Genomic DNA, 20661 nt, shown 5'->3' on the forward strand with positions numbered 1-20661 from the left:
ACCCATCCCACTTTTGTGCCCCTAGGTGCTCCACAATAGGGGATAATGGGCTGGTTTGAGTCCCATTATACCCTATAATAAAAAATAAATAAATTCAAAAATTCGTTAAAAATCATACGAGTGTCTGATTGCTTTTGGGGTTGGGTGGTAGGCACCCATGGTTGCCAACTACCACTCCACCCACTTTGGGAGGTTCAAACCAGTTCGAATCGGAACCCCCCCCCCCAGTTCAGTTTGAATTTGAACTGGCAGCTTGAACCTAATGGCTGGTTCAGTTCAGATTCGAACCATCAAACCGAATTGAATTCGAACCGTTTTGCACATCCCTAGTAGGAAGGGGCTATTCACCTTTTACCTTGGTTAAAACCAAAGTAAAATGATGGTGGTAACCCTGCTTCAGCCACTGGATAGGAACAGGTCCTAAGGCTCCACACTAACCTCTCCTGCTCCCACCCACCTTTGCAAGGTTGTGTAAACAACTTTACTATCTGCTATAATGTTCATAATTGGGGAGGAATTCATTTTTGACCATCCTTTCTCTGCCATACACACACTTTTTAGTGCAGATAATTTTGTCTTTGTGCTTTGACTCTAAGACAATTTTGTTTCAATTTTAGTTGAGTTCTTTTGAGAAGTTTGCTCTCTGCAAGGCTTCCTTTCACATTTACAAGCCAACCTGACCTTGGGGAATCATTAAAATTATGTGCTAAATTGATGTGAAAACTCTCTCTCTTGTTTCTCCTAGGAGCAGGAATAGGACTTTCTAACATAATACATAGTTTGTATCAAGGCAGGGTTCCTGACCTGTTGTACTCCAGATTTTGCTGAACTATAGCTCCCACCATGGGAGTTGTAGTTTAGCAACATCTGGTGTACCATGGGTTGGGAACCCCTGCATTCAGGTATTGAATGTGAATATCCTTTGGAGGATTTTAATTGAAACTCACTGCACTTTCATTTGCAGACCCCAATCTTCTCACACATTTTATTTATATATTTATTTGATTTATACACCACCTTTCCAAAAATGGCTCATTCCACACATGACTTTAAAAGCACAGTTGAGCCTTTTGCAGACTATTTGCATGTGTTAGTATGATTGATTGATTGATTGATTGATTAAGTGCCATCAAGTCGGTGTCGACACTTAGCGGCCACGTAGACAGGTTCTCTCCAGGATGATCTGTCTTCAACTAGGCATTTAAGGTCTCTTAGTGGTACATTCATTGCTGTCGTAATCAAATCCATCCACCTTACTTCTGGTCGTCCTCTTCTTCTCTTTCCTTCAACATTTCCCAGCATTATGGACTTCTCAAGGGAGCTGGATCTTCACAATGTGTTTGAAATATGATAGTTTGAGCTTGTTCATTTGTGCCTTGAGTGAAAATTCTAATCTTCATTGGCCTTCAATTCAACCGCACCAAGTGCGAGTCTGTGGCTTATTTCTTGACTGCTGGATCCTTTACTGTTGACGGTCGATTCTAAAAGGCAGAAGCTATCAACCACTTCAATGTCCTAATTGTCAATTCTGAGGCTGGTTGCTGTACCCATTGTCATTAGTTTAATCTTCTTTACATGAAGTTGTAGTTCCATTTTTTCACTGTGCTCCTTGACTTTCATTACTAGAGCTTGCAAATCATCTGCATTCTCAGCTATCAGAGTGGTGTCATCAGTGTAGCGCAGGTTATTGATGTTTTTCCCTCCAACTTTAAAACCACGCCCATCTTCTTCCAATCCTGATTCTCTCAGTATATGTTCAGCATATAAATGGAATAAAGAAGGAGAAAGTAGACAGTCTTGTCTTACTACTTTGCTGATCTGGAACCAGTCTGTTTCACCATGATGTTCCATCTGGACTGTGACTTCCTGTCCTGTCTATAGGTTTCTCATGAGAACAATGAGGTGTTCTGGGATTCCCATTTTCCTAAGGATATTCCACAATTTGACATGGTCACTGCCATCAGCTTTTCTTTAGACAATAAAGCACGTATTGACTTCTTTCTGGTGTTCTTTGGCTTTCTCAATTATCCAGCATGCATCGGCAATGATGTTTCTCAGCCTTTTCTGAAACCAGCTTGAACATCTGGCATTTCCCTTTCCATGTAAGGCTCTAATCTGGGTTCGATGATCCTGAGTATTATTTTGCTAGCATGTGAAATTAAGGATATTGTGCAATGGTTTGCACTATCTGTTAAGTTCCTTTCTTTGGTATGCGAATGTAGACTGATCTCTTCCAATCTGTTAGCCACTGTGTCATTCTCCAAATTTGCTGGCATAGTTTGTTTGGTTAGAGCCTTGACTGATTCTTCTTCTATTGTCTACCATATTTCTGTAGCTATTCCATCAGTTCCTGTAGCCTTCCAACTTGGTAATGACTGGAGTGCTGATCTAACTTCATCTTCCCGTACTAGAGGTTCTTGCAAGTAGGGAATATTTTCTAGAGTATCTTGGATGTTGACGTCCCTGCTGTATAGATTTTCAGTATACTCCTTCCATCTCTGTTTGATCTTCTCTGAATCACTATCTGTCCTTTGGCATCCTTTAACATACCAATTCGAGGTTGGAACCTCCCTCTGAGTTCAGAGATCTTTTGGAAAACTTGCCTTGTTTTTCTGTGTCTATTTCCATCCTCAAGTTCTTTACAGATGTCATTGTAGTACTGCTCCTTGTCTTTTCTAACAGCTTTCTGAAATTCCCTATTAAGTTCCTTTGTGAGGTCTTTATCTTTCTTGACTTTGGCTTTTCTCCTCTTCTTGGCAATTTCCACCGTCTGTTCTGACATCCATTTTGCTTTCTTCTGTTTCTTTGTCTTTGGCAGTCTCTTTTCACATTCGTCCTTAACAACCTCTTTGATCTCATTCCACAGTTCCTCTGGTTCCCTATCAATGAGGTTCAGAACTTCAAAGCAGTTCCTGATGTTCTCCTTGAAAATGGTGGGTACATTCTCAAGATCATATCGTGGGAGCTGGATAGCTTTGTTTTTCCACTTTAGCTTGACTTGGAACTTTCACATGAGCAGTTCGTGATCTGTTCCACAATTGCCCCCCATCCATGTCTTTGCTGTTATAGATTTTAATGTTTTATTTATTTGTATTGTTGTTTATAGTTGTGAATCACCCTGAGACTATGGTTTGGGACGATATATAAATGTATTATATAAATAAAAATAATTGAGCTCTTCCACCTCCTTGCACCAATAATGTAATCAATTTTATTTCTTTGTACTCCTTTTGGTGATGTCCATGTGTATAGGTGCCACTTTGGTTGTTTGAAGAATGTATTAGCAGTGAAGAGATCATTGGCTTGGCAGAAACTAATAAGTTGTTCTCCTGCTTTGTTTCTCTTTCCTAGGCCATATAGGCTGACGGTGTTTTCCTCCTTACCTTTTCCAACTTTGGCATTCAGTCTTTAACCACTAGCATCACATCTTGCTTGCATGTTCTGTCAATTTCAGACTGGACAGAAAACTCATCAACTTCCTCTTCTTCTGCATCAGTTGTTGGGGCATAGACTTGAAGAACTGTCATGTTAAAGGGTTGTCCACGAAATCTAATTGATATTAGTTGGTCACTGATGCAGTGTACCCAAGTACTGTCATAGCTATATCCTTCCTGACTATGAAAGCAACACAGTTCCTTCTTTGTTTTTCTTGTTCTGAGTAGTAAACAATATGATTTTCTGACTGCAAGTGTCCCATTCCAGTCCATTTTAATTCACTGATGCCCAAGATGTCAATCTGTAGTTGATTCATTTCATCTTTCACTGTGTCAAGCTTTCCCATATTCATGCTTCTTGCATTCCACATTCCCATTGTAATTCTGTCTTTGCAGCTTTGGATTTTCTTTTCCCTCATGGCAACATCAGCTGCTAGATGTCAAAAAGGCATTAGTCTAACTGCATCATAAACACCATCGGTACTCTGACAGATCCTCAGCTCTTCCTCAATAGCATGTTGAGTACAATCCGACCTGAGGGGCCCATCATCTGGCACTACATTGACAATCATTCAATTTTGTTTGTCCATGTGGTTTACCATTGCTTTCTCCCGCGCAGTATGAAATGATGCCTTTGTCATGGTCACTGAAGTGATCGTCCGCCTCCAGCATCATCCTTTATCACTGCTGCCCAATATAGCTGCCTGCTTGCTTTAGCTGGGCAGCTGGGATGACCTTCATGCTTTGGGTGACCCTCCTGGGAGTATGCTTCCCAGCATACTTTGCTTATCCCTTCCAGGAACACTCCCCCCCACCCGCTGCCTTGATGAGGCAGCATAGCAGGACTGCGGGGTGAGGGTGGGGGTAGAATTATAGAAAGTGGGAAAGAGCCATTTTAAGCACTGACTACATGTCAGCTGTTATGTTTGTATTTCATTCACAGGAAATTCAAAAATGGCTTTTTGTGTCATAAGCAGTCTTAAAGACTTGAATCTAATTCTAGCATCCACACATTTTGGCAGTGTTCAGAAAGTTAATCTCAAATGCCAAATTTCAGAAAGGTTCAGAAAGAGGAAACATTTGGAGCAGTCCACAAAATAGTTCTAAGGCTGAGGCTACAAGGCACACATCAATGAATATCTCTAACTAATGCAGTGCTTTTTCTGTTTCAGAACATGAGCTGCCAACAGTTTTGGTGAATACTCACTAAAAGCAACATTGTGCCTACTGTCTAGTAAATAAATGTACAACTTTATTTATTCCTGTCTAGAGACTTTCACATATTCGGGAATTCTACTATATAGGCTAAAAAATATCTTTCTTATAAAATGCTTGAACAGTGCACTAGGAATGTGCACAAACTGGCAGATGGCCAGTTCAGCAGTGGGTGTGGGGTTACCTTTATGGAGCAGGGTGGGTGCTCCTCCCTGTGTTTCCCCCACTGTGTTTCCCCCACCGGCGCTGTCTGTAAAATTGCTGGCGTGGGGCAGCAGCATACCCTCTTGCTGCCCCAGTCAGCGCCAGAACGGAAGTGGCGCATGAGCACTTCCGTATGGGTATGCTACCACCCCGCGCCAGCGATTTTGCAGACACTGCCAGGAAAATGCTGTAGGGGGAGGAGCACCCTCCCTACTCCTTAAAAGTACCCCCCCATGCCAAACTGGCTGAACTGCCAGACTGCTGAACCGGTCTGGAAAAGGACCTCCATACCGGTTCGTGCACATCCCTACAGTGTACATGTATTTCAAGGGAAATGTTTGAACTATTTCATTGACCTTTAAGAAGCCTGTGGCTGAAACACAGAATGTCCACTATGAAATCAAGGTCCTTATGTTGACAGTGCCCTGTGATCTTGCTCTTTCATTTCTGTTCTCTAGGTCAATATCAGTCTAGAGCACTGGCAGAGAGCATGCTTACTACCAGTGAGTTTTTAAAGGAGATCAGTTATGAGCTCATCACAGGAAAAGTTAGCTTTCTGGCATCACATTTCAAGAACACATCTTTAGGTGAGTGGATCTAAGATTTTACAGTTGCTGCTCTGAATTATGAACTTGACCACTTTCACATACCAAAAATTGGCCCAAGTTAGATGCTTCTTGACTAAGCACAGAACTGATTTCACAAAGTCTTAAGGGCCACTGCCAGCCTTTATTTTTAAATAAATCAGTACATTTGAGACGTCATAAAACTGGCTCAGGAAAGCGCTGCGTTTAGTGAAGAAATAGATGTGTGAAAACTAAAATAAGAGGGGAAAAGAGATTCCCTCTCCTCCACTTAAAACATCAAACTTTCTTCCCAGTGCTTGTTCCATGTGGTGAGGGCTCCCCCTCCTGTTTCATTATACATTAATCACGTTCTTTTAAAATTAGATGATGGCATAACTATTATGTTTATCACTTTTCTGTATGCTACCTTTAATGCAAATGTCTTCAAGGTGTTTCCATACAAAAAAGCAATACAATTTAATAAAACACATACGTACAGCCAAAGTACACTCCCAGTTGAAGTGTACCCAAGTACCTGTCAGAGTAAAAATGGTTTCGCTTGAATCTCTAAATTGAGACTAGGGAAGCTCATATGGGCCTTTGGAACGAGTGTGTTCCACAGCTCCAAAGCCAAAAATGAAAAGGTTTTGCTTCTAATCAAAGGTAAGCTCTGTTTCTGAGAAGATGGCACGTGTAGCAGAACCTTGTCAGCAGATCCTAGAACCCTGAAATCATACCATTTCAGAACTGGTATGATATATTGCTGGTTCACACCCTTTTGAAAGTGTTGTTCTATGTAAATTTAAGTTTCCATACCATATACCAAGTCAGTCTCATTCAGAGAACATTACAATAGTCTCATCTCAAGGTCATATGAGCATTAACAGCAGTAGACAGTTCCCTTTATTGCAGGAGTAGCTGTAGCGACAAATCAGCTGAAGTAATAAAAGGCACATCTAGTCATGGCTGTCACCAGAAAATCTAACAGCTCTGCTGGGTCCAGGAGTCCATCCCCACCGAAACAGTTAAGCTGATCCTTAGGGGGGAGTGCGATAATATCCACAATAGGCATTTCCCCAAGTAGCTGGCCTGCCACTATCATCACTTTCACTTCTTGTCTGCATTGTGCTTATGTTTATTTATCTCCTCCTGCGTAGTACTCATCAGGGATGTGCACGGATGGTTAAGGGCAGTGGGGTGTGGAGTGGTTCTCTTTAAAAGCAGGTAGGCAGCTCCTTACCTGCTTGTCCCCACCCTGCCGCTCTCCAAAAGGCCATGCGGGGCTTTGGCACTGATCCCTGCAGCATGACCGCTTCCCAGAGGTGCTGAACCGGCCCGTGCACATCCCTAGTACTGATTCTGTCACTTGTTCAGTGGAGTGACGACCACATCTCAATCTGTTGAAGAGTAGAAATAGAGCTGGATGTCATCAGCATGCTGATATTACCTCATTTCATATCTTCGGACAGAGACTCCTGTGGTTTTGTGTAGATATTAAAAACAGGAGTATTCCCATGTCCACCAGCACTGCCTTCTGGAACCTATGCTTCAGGAGGGAGCAGAAACATTGCAAAGAAGTGCCCCCATTTGCAATATGCTCATAAAGCATATTAGCTGAATATCGTTTTCTTCTCTGTCAATGAGCCATGGTTTGTTGCTTTGGATGGTAAAATAACATATTTGACAGCAGATAGCTTTGGTTGCCTTTATGTTGATTTAATTTTGTTTAGATCTGCTTCAAGGAAATGGTGGATAGTCTCTCTTGAATCCATTTCTTATGAAGGTTTCTTAGGGACATAGTACAGTATACTCCTTTCAGATACATGTTTGCTTTAAACGCGATTTTTCCCCCTAGGTGACGAATTGGACAAGTTGCTAGAGACAATGCAACAGAGACGAGGAGATAACGTTGTAATCCCGTTCAATGGAGATGTTAATGAATGTGTATCATCTCAAGAAGCAGCTGCCATGGTTTCCACCCAAGAATTGGGTAAGAGTTGCTTCCTAAGGAATGAAATAATTTATATCTATGTAAAGTTTTGGCTTATGCTTAGAAACTAAATAGAAAGGTCAGTTTATAAAGGGCCTGCCTTTATAGATTGGATTTATAATGGGGTTTAGCAGAATTCTCATTTCCAGGTGTTAGCCAGACTAGCCATGTTTAGATGGCAACTCATCATCAGGCACTTTTGGCCTATTCTCTGTGACAGAACTACATTTTGGTTCTGCTTTTTTCTAGATTTGGACACTGAAACCTTCCAGATCTATCAGCCACAGCTCACAATTGCCAGAAAGCTCTTGTCGCAGGTATGTGCCATAGCAGATAGTGGCAACCAAAGCCTGGATCTGGGCCACTTCAGCAAAGTAGATTTCATCGTTGTAGTCCCTCGTTCAGAGGTGCTGGTCCAACAAACAATTCAACGGATTCGACAATCAGGTAAAGAAGTGGGGAAGCAAAGAAGCACATTACATATAATGAGGTATTTATATATGCCTGGACTGAATTTGAATTGAAGAAAAAATTCCAACCTATATCCCAAAAAGCTTGGTATATAGCATGATGTGCCACTGTACTCATATGCACAAAGATAATGGCCAGGCTGACTTACTATGCAACATCACACATGCAGTGCAATGTACTGCTTGTGGTGTTGTGCAAGCAAAAAAAAATGGATGCATGGATTTTTGCCACAGTGCAGCCGTTATATGTAACAGCTGCACTGTTGTGCAACTCCGTTTGTGAAATGTTTGCTCTTGTGCAACTGCAGAAATGTTACATTCCCTTGCATGCATAACATTGCTCACTATGTCATTTAGAGAGACAAAATTGCAGGGGGAGGAGAGAAGAACCCAGAGCCTAGTTTTTACCCATTAGCTTTTCTTTCCTACTCATTCCAAGGAGTTCAGTGGTGGAAATGCATCCTTCTCATTATTTTCTTTCCGTACGATGTAAGATAGGGCCTTTCCAGATGTCACTAAACTGCAGGATGTTAAGTGCTTTCTCACAAATTGCAAGCGCAATCTTACTCCCTATACACATGCTCTCACAAGCTTCCATTCTACATATCCAGAGCCAGCGTGGTGTAGTGGTTAGAGTGCTGGACTAGGACTGGGGAGACCCGAGTTCAAATCCCCATTCAGCCATGAGACTAGCTGGGTGACTCTGGGCCAGTCACTTCTCTCTCAGCCTAACCTACTTCACAGGGTTGTTGTGAGGAGAAACTCAAGTATGTAGTACCCCGCTCTGGGCTCCTTGGAGGAAGAGTGGGATATAAATGTAATAATAATAATAATAATAATAAATATCTGTAAATATGCTGAGCAGGGGCCTCCTGCAGTTTTCTCAGCACCACCAGCTGGCAAGCTCTTGCATTCCAAGAAGAATTCACTCTTTTCCCAAGTAGTTTCTTTCCCCATACATACAAAAGTATGTATGTATCATGTTTGTAAACTGCCTAATGTATATATCTCATCATCAAAAAGTGTAAGTTCTCAGAAGGCAGGAGCTGGCGAACAGGTTCCACTGCAGAAAGTGTGTGACAGGGTACGATTGTGCTAGGAAGTAGTACAGAAACTTGCTGCATCATATATATGGGGGGTAAAATCACACTTGAAACTTGCATGAAAACTTTTAACATCCCCAGTTTATTATTGTCTGAAAAAGTGCATAGAGAGCCACCTTGCCATGTGAACAAAATGGCTGAGTTGGCCTTTGGGCCTCAGCCTGTCCTGTGTCACAGCACCCTATCCATTCAGCTTCTGGCAAGTTTAGACATCTGCTTTAAATACTGGAGCTTTATTATATTTATTTATTTTTCTTTGGGCAAAAGCAAAGTTTCCCCCCTCCTATCCATTTCTTCCCCCAGGCGTTCTTGTAGACTTGGGCCTTGAAGAAAATGGAACAGCTTACCAAAGAGCTGAAAAATATGTGGTGCGGTTAGACAATGAGATTCAAACCAAGTTTGAAGTTTTCATGAGGCGGGTGAAGCAGAATCCATACACTCTCTTTGTGCTGGTTCATGACAATGCCCATGTGGATTTAACAAGGTAATTCATTAAAAACTGAACAGCAGAACATTTAGTAGTATAACACGTTTTATTTCAAATTTCTATGACAGTGAGGATGAGCTCTGGAGGATGTTTCTGTTGTGTGGCAAAAAGATGCTCAGGTATGGCGTCTCCTGTCAGCACAGTGCTATGACAAGATGAACCACATCTACCAAACTTCTTCCTGTTGTGCAGCTGTTAAAGACACTGAGGACTGCTTAAGAGTAGACATCTCTGCTTCTGTAATGACTTTTGGTTGCCCACTATTGGGAAGGTTCATGATTATAAAGTTCTGTAAGCTTCTGTGAGGTTTTTTTGGGTCGGGTATCATGCAACTACTGGAGGTGTACAGAATGTGCTGAGATACTTTTGGTGGCAAGGTGGTTGGTACACAGTCTTTGCTTTGCTGAGTGACCTAGCAGGACTAAGAACAAGTCTTCAGCACATACTTGATCTACCACAGTAATGTTTGCTAGGGATGTGCATGGAACCAGTTCAGAAGCCCTTTATGGGTCTCTGAACCAGTTTGAACGGTGGGTAGTTCTGCTGCTTCAAAGGCGGAGGGTGCTGCTTTAAGGGCAGGGGGCGGTTTACTTACCCCTTCCACCGCTCTTTCCCCACCAGTGCTCCGTGTTTAGTAAGTCCTTGGAGTGGCAGCGTACCTCCCTGCCACCCCATTTGCCCCTGTTTACCAGATATACCCAGAAGTATCTGCTGGCACAGCAGATACTTCCGGTAAACGGGGGCAAATGGGGTGGCAGGGAGGTATGCTGCTGCCCCATGGACTTACTAAACATGGAGCCCTGGAAGAGTGGCAGGAGGGGTAAGTACACCCTCCCCCGCCCTTAAAGCAGCAGCACCACCACCACCACCTTCAGGCCTCCCCCACCCGGTTCCATGCACATCTCTAATGTTTGCTAGGTTCTGGAAAGAATCCAGACCTTCACCCACAAGGCTGCATAGACTCAGGTTAAATTTGACAATCACAACCATTGAGCAATAAATAAAGTATGCAAAATAAGAAGCAGTATTTCATTATGGCAAAAGAGTTGTCTATAGGCTATGACGGGTGGGTGTTATATAATATTTACCCATGGGGTTGCTTCTGTAATGTACTCCCATTCTGTACCACCACAATAGAGCCCTTTCCAGTGATATGCTTCACTTCCTTTGTGTGACACACTGTTATCACTGACTATTCTGACACTGAGTTATGCAAAGTTGGCAGAGTTGGGGAGCATAGTTTCAAGATATGGGCATTAGGCACCAGAGATTCAGCGCAGACCAGATGATTAGGTGTGAGCACTCACTAACTCTATCTTTAGCATGTAGTACCTGAGGCTTATATGTTGCCCACTTCTGTTTTCAAACATGCTAATTTTACAATTGTAAAGTTGGAAGGATCTTGGAGGTCTTCTAATCCAACCCTCTGTTCATTGCAGAAATCTGCTCCAGCATCCCTAATCAGGATTGGTCTTAGAGGTGGGAGTTAGGCAGTTGCCCAGGATGCCTACCTGAAGGGAGCACTGAGCTGATGTTCATGGCTTGGTGTTTGTTGAGTGTACTGTCTGCAGTGAAATTGATCATTTCCAAGAGATATGATCATTTCCAAGAGACCATATTACGCCTGTACTGAAAGAGCTACACTGGCTGCCAGTAATTTTCTGGGCAAAATACAAGGTGCTGGTTGTAACCTATAAAGCCTAAGCAGCTTAGGCCCCAGTATTTAAGAGAACACCTTCTTCACTGTGAGCCCCACTATCTATTGAGATCATCTGAAGAGGTCCATCTGCAGCTGCCATCAGCTCATCTGGTGGTTACACAGGAACGGGCCTTCTCTGTTGCCATCTTGAGACACTGGATTGTGCTCCCTGCTGAAATAAGAGCCTTCCCATCTCTGACAACTTTTTAAAAAGGCACTGAAGACACATTTATTCACCCAGGCTTTTAATTAGAGTTATGGTTTTAATGATTTTAATTGTTTAATTGATTTAGTTTTGTTTTTAATTGTATTGTTTTTATTTTGATGTAAACCACCCTGAACCATTTTCGGAAGGGTGGTATATCAATCAATCAAATAAATTTATGACCCTTAGATTTGTTTTAAAATCTTTTTTTACTTATTACTCTGCCACTATCTCTAAAGACATATTTTTTCACCCAAGCTTTTTAACTAGACTTGTTGTTTTAAATCATTTTAAGGTTTTCATTTCTGTTTTCATTTGTTTTATGTTGTTGTAAATTGCCAAGAGATGGAAGTTTGGGGTGGTATATAAATTTAAATAAATAAATAAAAAGCCTGTGAGTCCAGTGGGATCCCAGAACTGGAGCAAGGCAGTGTTGGTAGTAAAGCAGCAAATTATTAAGCGGTAGCTTTGGGTCCTTTACACAGGTGTTGCTGGGAAAGCCTCGGGACAGTAGTAGGGCCTGTTATGCTACTAGGTTTTGCAATTCTTCACAAGCAACACGATTTGGCTACCCTGCCAAGGGAAGTATTAACTAACCATGGGTGAGGGGGTCCTGAATGTGCTTCTTGCCCAAGGAATTACTGATCTTAGGACTGTCCTTCTCCCTGATAAATGACCATCCAGCTTCTGTTCAAAACATCCTTCAAAGGAAAGCCTACTACTGCACAAGGCAGGCTTTTCCATTGAATAGGTATGCCTTCTGGTTGCTTCACTCACTGTATGGCTGCAAGCCATAGAAGAGCTCTCTGTACTATGCCACAAAAATGTGATTGAAACCTCCTTTTGTTGTTTTATAGAGGGGCATATTAAGTCATTATTTCTAGATCTGTATAGTAATACCCTGTTTTGTTTTGTGTTTTCCTGATTCCTTATGGACCAAGTGACTCCTATTGTCTCTCTCTTAATCTTTTTGTTTTGATCAATGGAATGTAAAACAGACAGTAAAAACTCCTAAGTTGTTTGTCTCTTTTCCTAGTGCCATCTCAAGCTCTCTATCTCACGGAGAGCCCAGTCATGGACTTGCTGATAGAGTAATAAATTGCAGAGAGGTCCTTGAAGCTTTCAACCTCCTTGTCCTGCAAGTCAGTTCTTTCCCATACGCTCTTCAAACTCTGCAGTCCAGAATCAGCTCTGCCAATGAAGTTCACTGGATACAATTTGGGAATATGGTAAGGGCCTAAATGTTTTGAATATAATACACAACTTAGAAATGACCCTCCTTAGGTCCAGACCTTTAAGCCTGCTGTTGTCATAAAAATCTTTTTTGTTTTGTTTTGTTTTGTTTCTATTAACAAAGTCTACAGTAAGATCTTGATGTTTTCTAAGAAGAAGGACACTTTGGGACTATTCTCATCATCCTCTTCAGAGTAGGAGGGGTGGCCAGGCTGTTCTGGGAACCATGCACACTCCTCACTGAGAATTCTACAATCAAGAATTCTGATTGTAGGACAGCCACCATACCCAGTTCTTCCCTCTACCCTCAGTCTGGAGCTGGGTACAAGTTCTGGACTCACCACTGCCACTTGCCTCTGTACCCAGCTTGCAGACAATCATTTCCCCTTCTTCCTATGTTGATTGTAGAATTCTCATTATGGCCAATCAGGAGCACACATGGCTCCCAAACCCAGCCTGGCAACCCCTCCTACCCTGAAGAGGATTGTGGGAGTCATATGATGATGATGATGTACAGCACTTAGCTTGACTGCTGACTAGCTTGTCAGCAATTTCATCTGCCCTGGGTGGGACCAGTGGGGCCAAACTCAAGGGGGTGGTGAGACAGGCTAATTGATGTAAAGGTCTATGTGATCCATTATTAAAGACCCTTACGAAAAGGATAGCCCAGCTGTAGAAATGGCGGGGCAGTAACATTGTAGTTACATTAAACAAATGTATTTATCTCATGTTGTTAATGGAAGAGGTCATTTTAAGATGTATGAAAAGAACTATGTTTATTTTGTCAGAATATGCTAAGACAAATATAAATTCTAAGAACCCATTTGTTTGCAATATTTCCATTTGGAACAGGAGGAACTAACCCAAGATGAGAAGTTATATTTTGGCTTGAATGAATACAGCAAATCTTTGCAGTGGGGGATCACAAGCCCTCTTCTGAGATGTGATGAAACCTTTGAAAAAATGGTGAACACACTCTTAGAAAGGTAAATGCTTTTGTGGTAGTCATGAGTAGAGATGAGAAATTTGTGATCTGCTGTCATACCAGAAATCATGGATTTCTACTTCCAAGTCTTTGGGAGGTTTCCAAATCCTCGAAATGGTACTTCTTGTTGTTTTACAAAATACAAGAGACCTTATGCTTACAGGATAATTTAACCATGGCTCAGTGTATAAAAGCCTCATTTTGATCCCTGGTGTCTGCAGTTAAAAGGTTTTTGGTTTAGCAGGGCTTGTATTTGTTGTTGCTGGTGTCATTGTTATATTTCAAACCATTTTCCTATGTTAGCTTGAGTACTGACAAAAATATAAGGAGACCCAAATTGTTCCAAAATATTAATACAAGACTGCACTTTGATGTTGTTAGTCTGTTATCTTTATTCTCCAGTCTTTTCAAGACTTGGTAGTTTTTCTATAACTCTTTATCAAAAGAGTAACTACCAATACATGTATACCTTTCTAGAGGCAAACAGTAATTGTTTTGGCCTTGATTCACAGGGCATTGAATTGATTCACAGGGCCTCAGCATTTTTATCATGTCTCACTCCTGCTAACTGAGTAAAGAGACATCTTTAAAAGTGGTGATTCTCTTATATTTAGCAGGGGGAGAGCAACTGTTCCTATCCATCTCCAGCACAGCATCCATTCAGTAGTTGTTGCTGGTGTCTACCTTATGTTTCTTTTTAGACTGTGAGCCCTTTAGGGACAAGGAGCCATCTTTAGTTGTTATTTTTCTATGTAAAAACTGCTTTGAGCCACCTAATGGCGTAGCAGGGAAGTAACTTGCCTAGGGAGCAAGAGGTTGCTGGTTTGAGTCCCTGCTGGTATGTTTCCCAGACTATGGGAAACACATATATTGGGCAGATGTTGAAAGGCATAATAGGAAGATGTTGAAAGCGATATAGGAAGATGTTGAAAGGCATAATCTCATACTGCGCGGGAGATGGCAATGGTAAACCCCTCTTGTATTCTACCAAAGATAACTACAGGGCTCTGTGGTCGCCAGGAGTTGCCACCGACTCGACGGCACAACTTTAAACTGCTTTGAGAACTTTCGTTGAAAAGCGGTATTTAAATAGTAGTAGTAGTAGTAGTGGTAGCCGCCGCTTTTAATATTTCCCAGAAGTATTACATTGCACCTGTTTCAGTTAAAAGACTGAAAAATATGTATCCTGTAATTTAAGAAGGATGCATGTGTGTATGTGTCATAAAATTTTTCTTAGAAAATGCATGTGGTCAGTGACTAGGAAAGGAATGGTCTGAATATGATCTTTATTTATATATTTGGCACATTTATATACCACCTATAAACAGGTCTCAATATGATTTCTTTTGATCTTAGAAATCAACCAATCAGTCACTTGTGAAAAATCTAAACCAAATCATTAGATCCCTCTAAAGAGTCATAAATACAAGCACTACATTCTCTCAGTATGAGATATAGTCCAGAAACTGCAGTTGGTAAAAAATGTCACAGCCAGGTTGCTCTCTGGGAGATCTTGGAGAGATCATATTATAAAGCCTTGAACAGCTTAGGCCTTGGGTATTTAAGAGAACGTCTTCTTCACCATGAGCGCCCACCCCCCACCCATTGAGGTCATCCAAGGGGTTCGTTGGCACTTGCCACCAGGTCATCTGGGAGGGAGCTACACAGGAACTGGCCTTCTCTGTTGTGTTCCTGAGACTCTGGATTGCGCTCAGTTCTGAAATAAGAGCATCCCCATCTCTAACAACTTTTTTAAAGTTTCTAAAGACTCATTTTTTTCACCCAAGCTTTTTAATTTGACTGTGGTTTTAAATTGTTTTAAGGTTTTATTTTAATTTGTTTCATGTTTTGTTTTTTAAACTTTATTAAAACAAATTTACAATGCTAAACAATATTGATCCAAACACAAACAGCAAAACATAATATGACAAACCCCGATTCATCAATCCATCCACATTCTAATATTGTCTGAGATAGGAAAACAACATAATTTTCTTGATTAGTTTAAAGTAAAAAATCTGACCAAATTACACAAAAAGAATTATTTGTAGTCTGATTTGAATGGGATTGAATAATATGGGTTAGCTGTAATGTACAATATGCCATAGGTTCTTGTACCAGATGTCCATCGACATGGTTTGCTTTTTCCAATGTTAGCAAACCGTAGCTAGCCTGGCAGCAGTTACCTTAAACACAATTAATTTTTTGATGTCCATCTATGCTGACTCTAGAAAATACATTTACTTATGCTAGCTGGGGGAATAATCTTGTTTTCTGGTTTGTAATCCTGCACATCTCCATTAATACTTCTGTCCAAAAGGATGAGACCCTAAGATAGGTCCACCAAAGATGAAAATAGGTTCCCTTCATCCTGCAACCACTCCAGCGGGTTGTAAACTGCTCAGAGACAGAAGTTTGGGGCAGTCTACAAATTTGAGAAATAAATAAATAGACTAATGAAAGGTGTTCCTTCCTGTTCTGTCAAATACTTTTTTCTAGCCCCTAGGAACAAAGACTAGTGTCTGTTCTTCTTTCCTTGCTCAGATGAATATATATTCCAGATCTTCTTACATTTCTGTATTTCTTTAGTGTATTCCTATCAGAGAATTTGAGTATCTAGTGGCAAAATTAGAAGACTTCCAACTTAAAACTCTAAACCCTCTTTACAAGGATACGAATGTATAAAGCTGTAATGTTCTTGTGCAAATTAAATCAAACACAAGTCCTAGGATTGAATTTTTTACCCCTCCTACTAATTTTTTATTTATTTATTGTTCAGGTTTTATACCACCTTTCATAAGGCATCCCAGGGTGGTTTACAAAAGTTAAACCTCCATAAAAATAACATTTAAAACCATAAAATCAATTGAACAGTAAAAAATGATAAAAGAGCAAAACAAAAAACAAACACAAAAAAAAAAACCCCACCATAAAAAGACAAACAGAAGCAGGCGAGCTGGTAACCCCTAAGGGGTAAAAGCCTGGACAAATAAAAAGGTCTTTAGTTGTATTTCAAAAGCAGCCACAGATGTCAAAGAGCGGACATTCACTGGGAGAGCATTCCAGAGTCTGGAGGCGACAACAGAGAAGGCCCTGTCCTGCGAGCACAATAATTTAGCCTCTCTCAACATCAGCAGATGGAGCAAAGACCCCCCTGATGAATTTGTTGAATGGACAGAAACCCTTGGGAGCAGGTGGTCCTTAAGGTATCCAGGCCTGGACCATTATCTCAGCAACTTGGCTATTTTAACAAATCGTTATTTTATCATTTTTCTATATTTGGAGGCCAGTTTGGATGTTATTCCATCCCCTCCCTCAATTGTTCTTCTCTATCAGTGTTAATTATATACTGCTCCCCCTTCATTCAGGGCACTTAAATAAAGATTAAAATGCAGATTCGAATAAATATACAGTGGCACAGTTATACAAGCATCAGTTCCTGTGTGCATAGGTAAGATAAAATTTAACTGTTCTGCACAGTTGGGGGAGCTAATAGAGGCCTAATTCTCACTGAGGTGATAAATCTGTGTCTCCGTACCACTTCAGACTTGAGTTAGGAGCCCTACAATTTTCTGCACCCTTTCCCTCCCCACAAAATCCCTGAAGATGTGAAGCCAACATATTGGGGGAAAGCTAGGCTGCAACCCACATTTCTAACATCTAATTTTCTGTGTGGAGGGAATGTTTGTATGGAGGAGCATTCAATCATTTTGAGCTAATTGTCTTATTGGAAACTAGCCAACCCCACACAGAGCATCTGTGTGCTCTTTGGGCCAGCGGTTACCTCTTCCCCACCCCCACCTTCTGCCCCAGTCTCCGCTTCCGGGCCCAGTCACCTCTCCTCCCCACCTCCACTTCTGCCCCCCCACCTTCTTTCCCCCCTCCTGGGCCTTGCCTCCATGGCCGGGCCCACCGCCGCCTCTGGCCTCCACGGCCGGGCCCGCCACCATGGCGACCAATCCTCCTGGGTACACCTCAACCAATCAGGCGCGTCTGCCACCCAGCCAGTCAGCTGGTGCTACGACATACATTCCAAGTCACACCCAGGAGAATTATATATATATAGACTAGCCAACCCGCACAGAGCATCTGTGCATTCTTTGGGGCTGGCTGTTCCTTTCTCCCTCCTGCCCCACTCTCCCTCCCTCCCTTCTACCCAACACTCTTGCCCCTCTTCCCCTCCCCTCCCTCCCCACTCCCTCTTGCCCTCCCTCCCATCCCTCTCTCTCACCCTCCCCTCCCTCTCACCCTCCTGCCCCAGTCTCTCCTCCCCTCCCCCTGCTCCTCTTTCCTGCCTTCTCCCTCCCCCATGCTCTCTTGCCCTCCCCCTTGCCCTCCCCCCACTCTCTCTTGCCCTCCCACCCTCTCTCCTCCCCCTGCATTTTTAAAAGCTCTACCTACTGGGCCACCACTGCTCCTCCTCCCGGGTGGCGAACAGGAAAGTCCCACCACCCAGTTCTCTCCCACAGGCTCCTGGCCTTGGCGGGCGGTACCGGCGCCTCCTGGCTGAAAGCTGCCAATGCGGCCGGGCCCAGCGCCTCCGCGGCCTGGTCCGGCACCGGTCCGAGTGCTGCCTTTGCGGCCGGGCCCACCACACCAAGTGCCGCCTCTGTAGCCTGCTGGGCCCACTGCTTGTCAGTCTTTGTGGCCAGCCTCTTTGGGGCCGGCCACATCTCCCCCCACCCCCACCTTCTGTCCCAGTATCGGGGCCCGCCGCCACCTCCTCACCGCCTTGGGCCTTGGCCCGCTGCCGCCTCACCGCCTTGGCCCTCCGCTGGGCCCGCCGCCACTTCGCCACGGCTGGGCCCGCAGCCACCACCCGTCGCCAGGCCGGGCCCGCCAGCAGCCAATTCTCCTCTCTCCTGGGTGTGCCAGCCAATCAGGTGCCTCCGCAGCCCAGCCAATCAGTTGGGCTGCCGGGACGCACATTCCATGGCACACCCAGGAGAAATATATAGATAGGTGATAGCTGCAATATTCACAATGGTAGCTTGAATCTATCAGTCTTCACAGATATAGTATTTTCATCCTGTGAGGACTACACCATCATAGTGATTGAAGCAGCCAGTTTTCAAGGGAGCTGTTAAAACACAAAAAGAATATCTTGTGCCAGTTCTCCTTCCTATTGATAGTACTGTGTTTCATGCTGTCTTTCCGTCAGTGGAGGCTAACTTAGCAGTATTTGATTTATGGAATCCAGGTATTAGTTTATAGTTGTAATTGTCATGTGAAGAAAAGAGTGCTGTCATTCAGGTGCCCCAAATGGTATTGTCAACTTTTGTTTTAATATGTTTCGACACTGGAATTGTATATACCAGGGTTGGATTCTGAGTGCTGTATTTCTGCTATCATACAGACCCAAATGTATACAATGCTTGTCCAGAAAATCATTTCATTAAAAATGGGAGCCACTTTTGGGGACCCCCAGATTCACTCTACATTGTGGTTTAACATCTTTACCAGCCTTCAAAAGAGCCCTTAAGACACATTCTTTTAGCCAGGCTTTTAGTAATCTCTGAATGTTTTTTAAAAATTTAATTCCTATTTTAATAGTTGGTTTTGTTTGTCTTAGTTTCTGTGAACTGCCTGGAGCCTTTGGAGTCAGGTGGCTTATCAAACAAACACACAAACAAATCTGTCTTCCTTATCTTTGTTGTCTGGTGGTGTTAGATCTAAGTTCAGACCAGCATATACTGACTAAAACAAAGCTGCATTCCTTTCAAGGTACCCCAGGCTGCACAGCATGGTGATTCGCTGCTATCTGCTTATTCAGCAGTATTTGGAAGCCTTGATGGCTCTCACCACGATGGTTTCACTCAGAGACCACAGCACACCGGAAACTCTCAGCATAGTGGATGATATTATCACGGCACCTGGCAAGGATAAGAATGGTCGCGGCCACATGCTTGTTATCAGGATTCCCTCCGTGCAACTGGCAATGCTGGCAAAAGAGAGGCTGCAAGAAGCACGAAATAAACTAGGTCTCCAATATCGTTTTGAGATCATCTTGGGGAACCCAGCTTCAGAACTCATTGTTGCCAAGCACTTTGTGAAGCGATTAAAGGTTAGCTTTAGTCAAAGACTGTTTATGTATGAACATTGCACAGATATTGTGGGTTTGCACGTGAGCATGTACTTGTTCGTTCATTTACTTCTGTACTTAAATTTACATGAGAAAGGGACATAGAACATGTGCAGGAATGCTACATTTTTCCAAACCTCTCGTGTTCAGAAACATTGCTATTGTAGCCATACTTTATAGTGCTCTTCAGAATGCCAAAAGAAAAAGAAAAAAAAGCTTTACAGGCCTAGAAACATAGGAAGGCATCTGCCTTATAGAGTCATTAGTTCAGCTAGCTCATTTATTGTCTACATAGAGAGACAGTGACTCTCTAGGGTTTCCGACTGGGGTCCTTCTCCACACTCCATGAAGATGTCAGGAATTGAACTTGGAACTCTCAGCACGCGAAGCATCTGCTTTGCCACTGAAATATGACCTCTCCTCATATCATGTTATGTCTAAAAAATCATCAACGATTGTTGGCCTGAATCCTACAGCCTTCTGTGCAGAGTAAAAAATGTTCAAGTGCCTTTGAGCTAATGTAGAAATATGGTTTTGCTAGCAAGACATCCTGGATTTTTTTTTTTTTTAGAACATAGCAGCTTCTAAAACTAGTACAGATGTGCCAGCAAAGATCCATTGTGGAAAGTCTTACAGAAGTTAATAATATGGCCAGAGAGGGGAGAATGGTGGGGATATGATAGAGGAGAGACAGTGTTGTCTATAAACTTGCATATGTTGACAAAGTCAAGGACCCTTCACTCCTCCACCTTATCAAAACCACAATATATTTTGTTTTTTTACATTCCGCTCTTCCTCCAAGGAGCCCAGCGTGGTACTTAGGTTTGTCCTCACAACAACCCTGTGAAGTAGGTTACACTGAGAGAGAAGTGACTGGCCCAGAGTCACCCAGCTAGTATCATGGCTGAATGGAAATTTGAACTTGGGTCTCCCGGTCCTAGTCCAGCACTCTAGCCACTACACCACGCTGGCTCTGAGTGTTAGCTTG

General features: G+C 42.6%; 1 protein-coding gene and 1 long non-coding RNA gene across 15 annotated transcripts in view; one reads left to right on the forward strand and one right to left on the reverse strand.

Annotated features, from left to right (window-relative positions):
• The window catches only part of LOC128322297 (uncharacterized), a 28321-nt gene extending 9874 nt beyond the window's left edge, over positions 1–18447 (reverse strand). The window contains exon 1 of the long non-coding RNA XR_008305655.1: positions 18320–18447. This is a non-coding gene — a long non-coding RNA (uncharacterized LOC128322297). The remainder of the gene's footprint in view (positions 1–18319) is intronic.
• The window catches only part of GREB1L (GREB1 like retinoic acid receptor coactivator), a 270059-nt gene that overhangs the window by 193543 nt on the left and 55855 nt on the right, over positions 1–20661 (forward strand). For all 14 annotated transcript variants that reach the window (XM_053243286.1, XM_053243284.1, XM_053243292.1 and 11 more), the window contains 7 exons: positions 5312–5440; positions 7275–7409; positions 7659–7856; positions 9286–9466; positions 12410–12602; positions 13459–13592; positions 19316–19655. In XM_053243286.1, coding sequence (XP_053099261.1) covers positions 5312–5440; positions 7275–7409; positions 7659–7856; positions 9286–9466; positions 12410–12602; positions 13459–13592; positions 19316–19655 — 1310 coding nt within the window. The remainder of the gene's footprint in view (positions 1–5311; positions 5441–7274; positions 7410–7658; positions 7857–9285; positions 9467–12409; positions 12603–13458; positions 13593–19315; positions 19656–20661) is intronic.

The sequence above is a fragment of the Hemicordylus capensis genome, chromosome 4 (genome assembly GCF_027244095.1).
Source record: "Hemicordylus capensis ecotype Gifberg chromosome 4, rHemCap1.1.pri, whole genome shotgun sequence".
Taxonomy (NCBI): Eukaryota; Metazoa; Chordata; class Lepidosauria; order Squamata; family Cordylidae; genus Hemicordylus; species Hemicordylus capensis.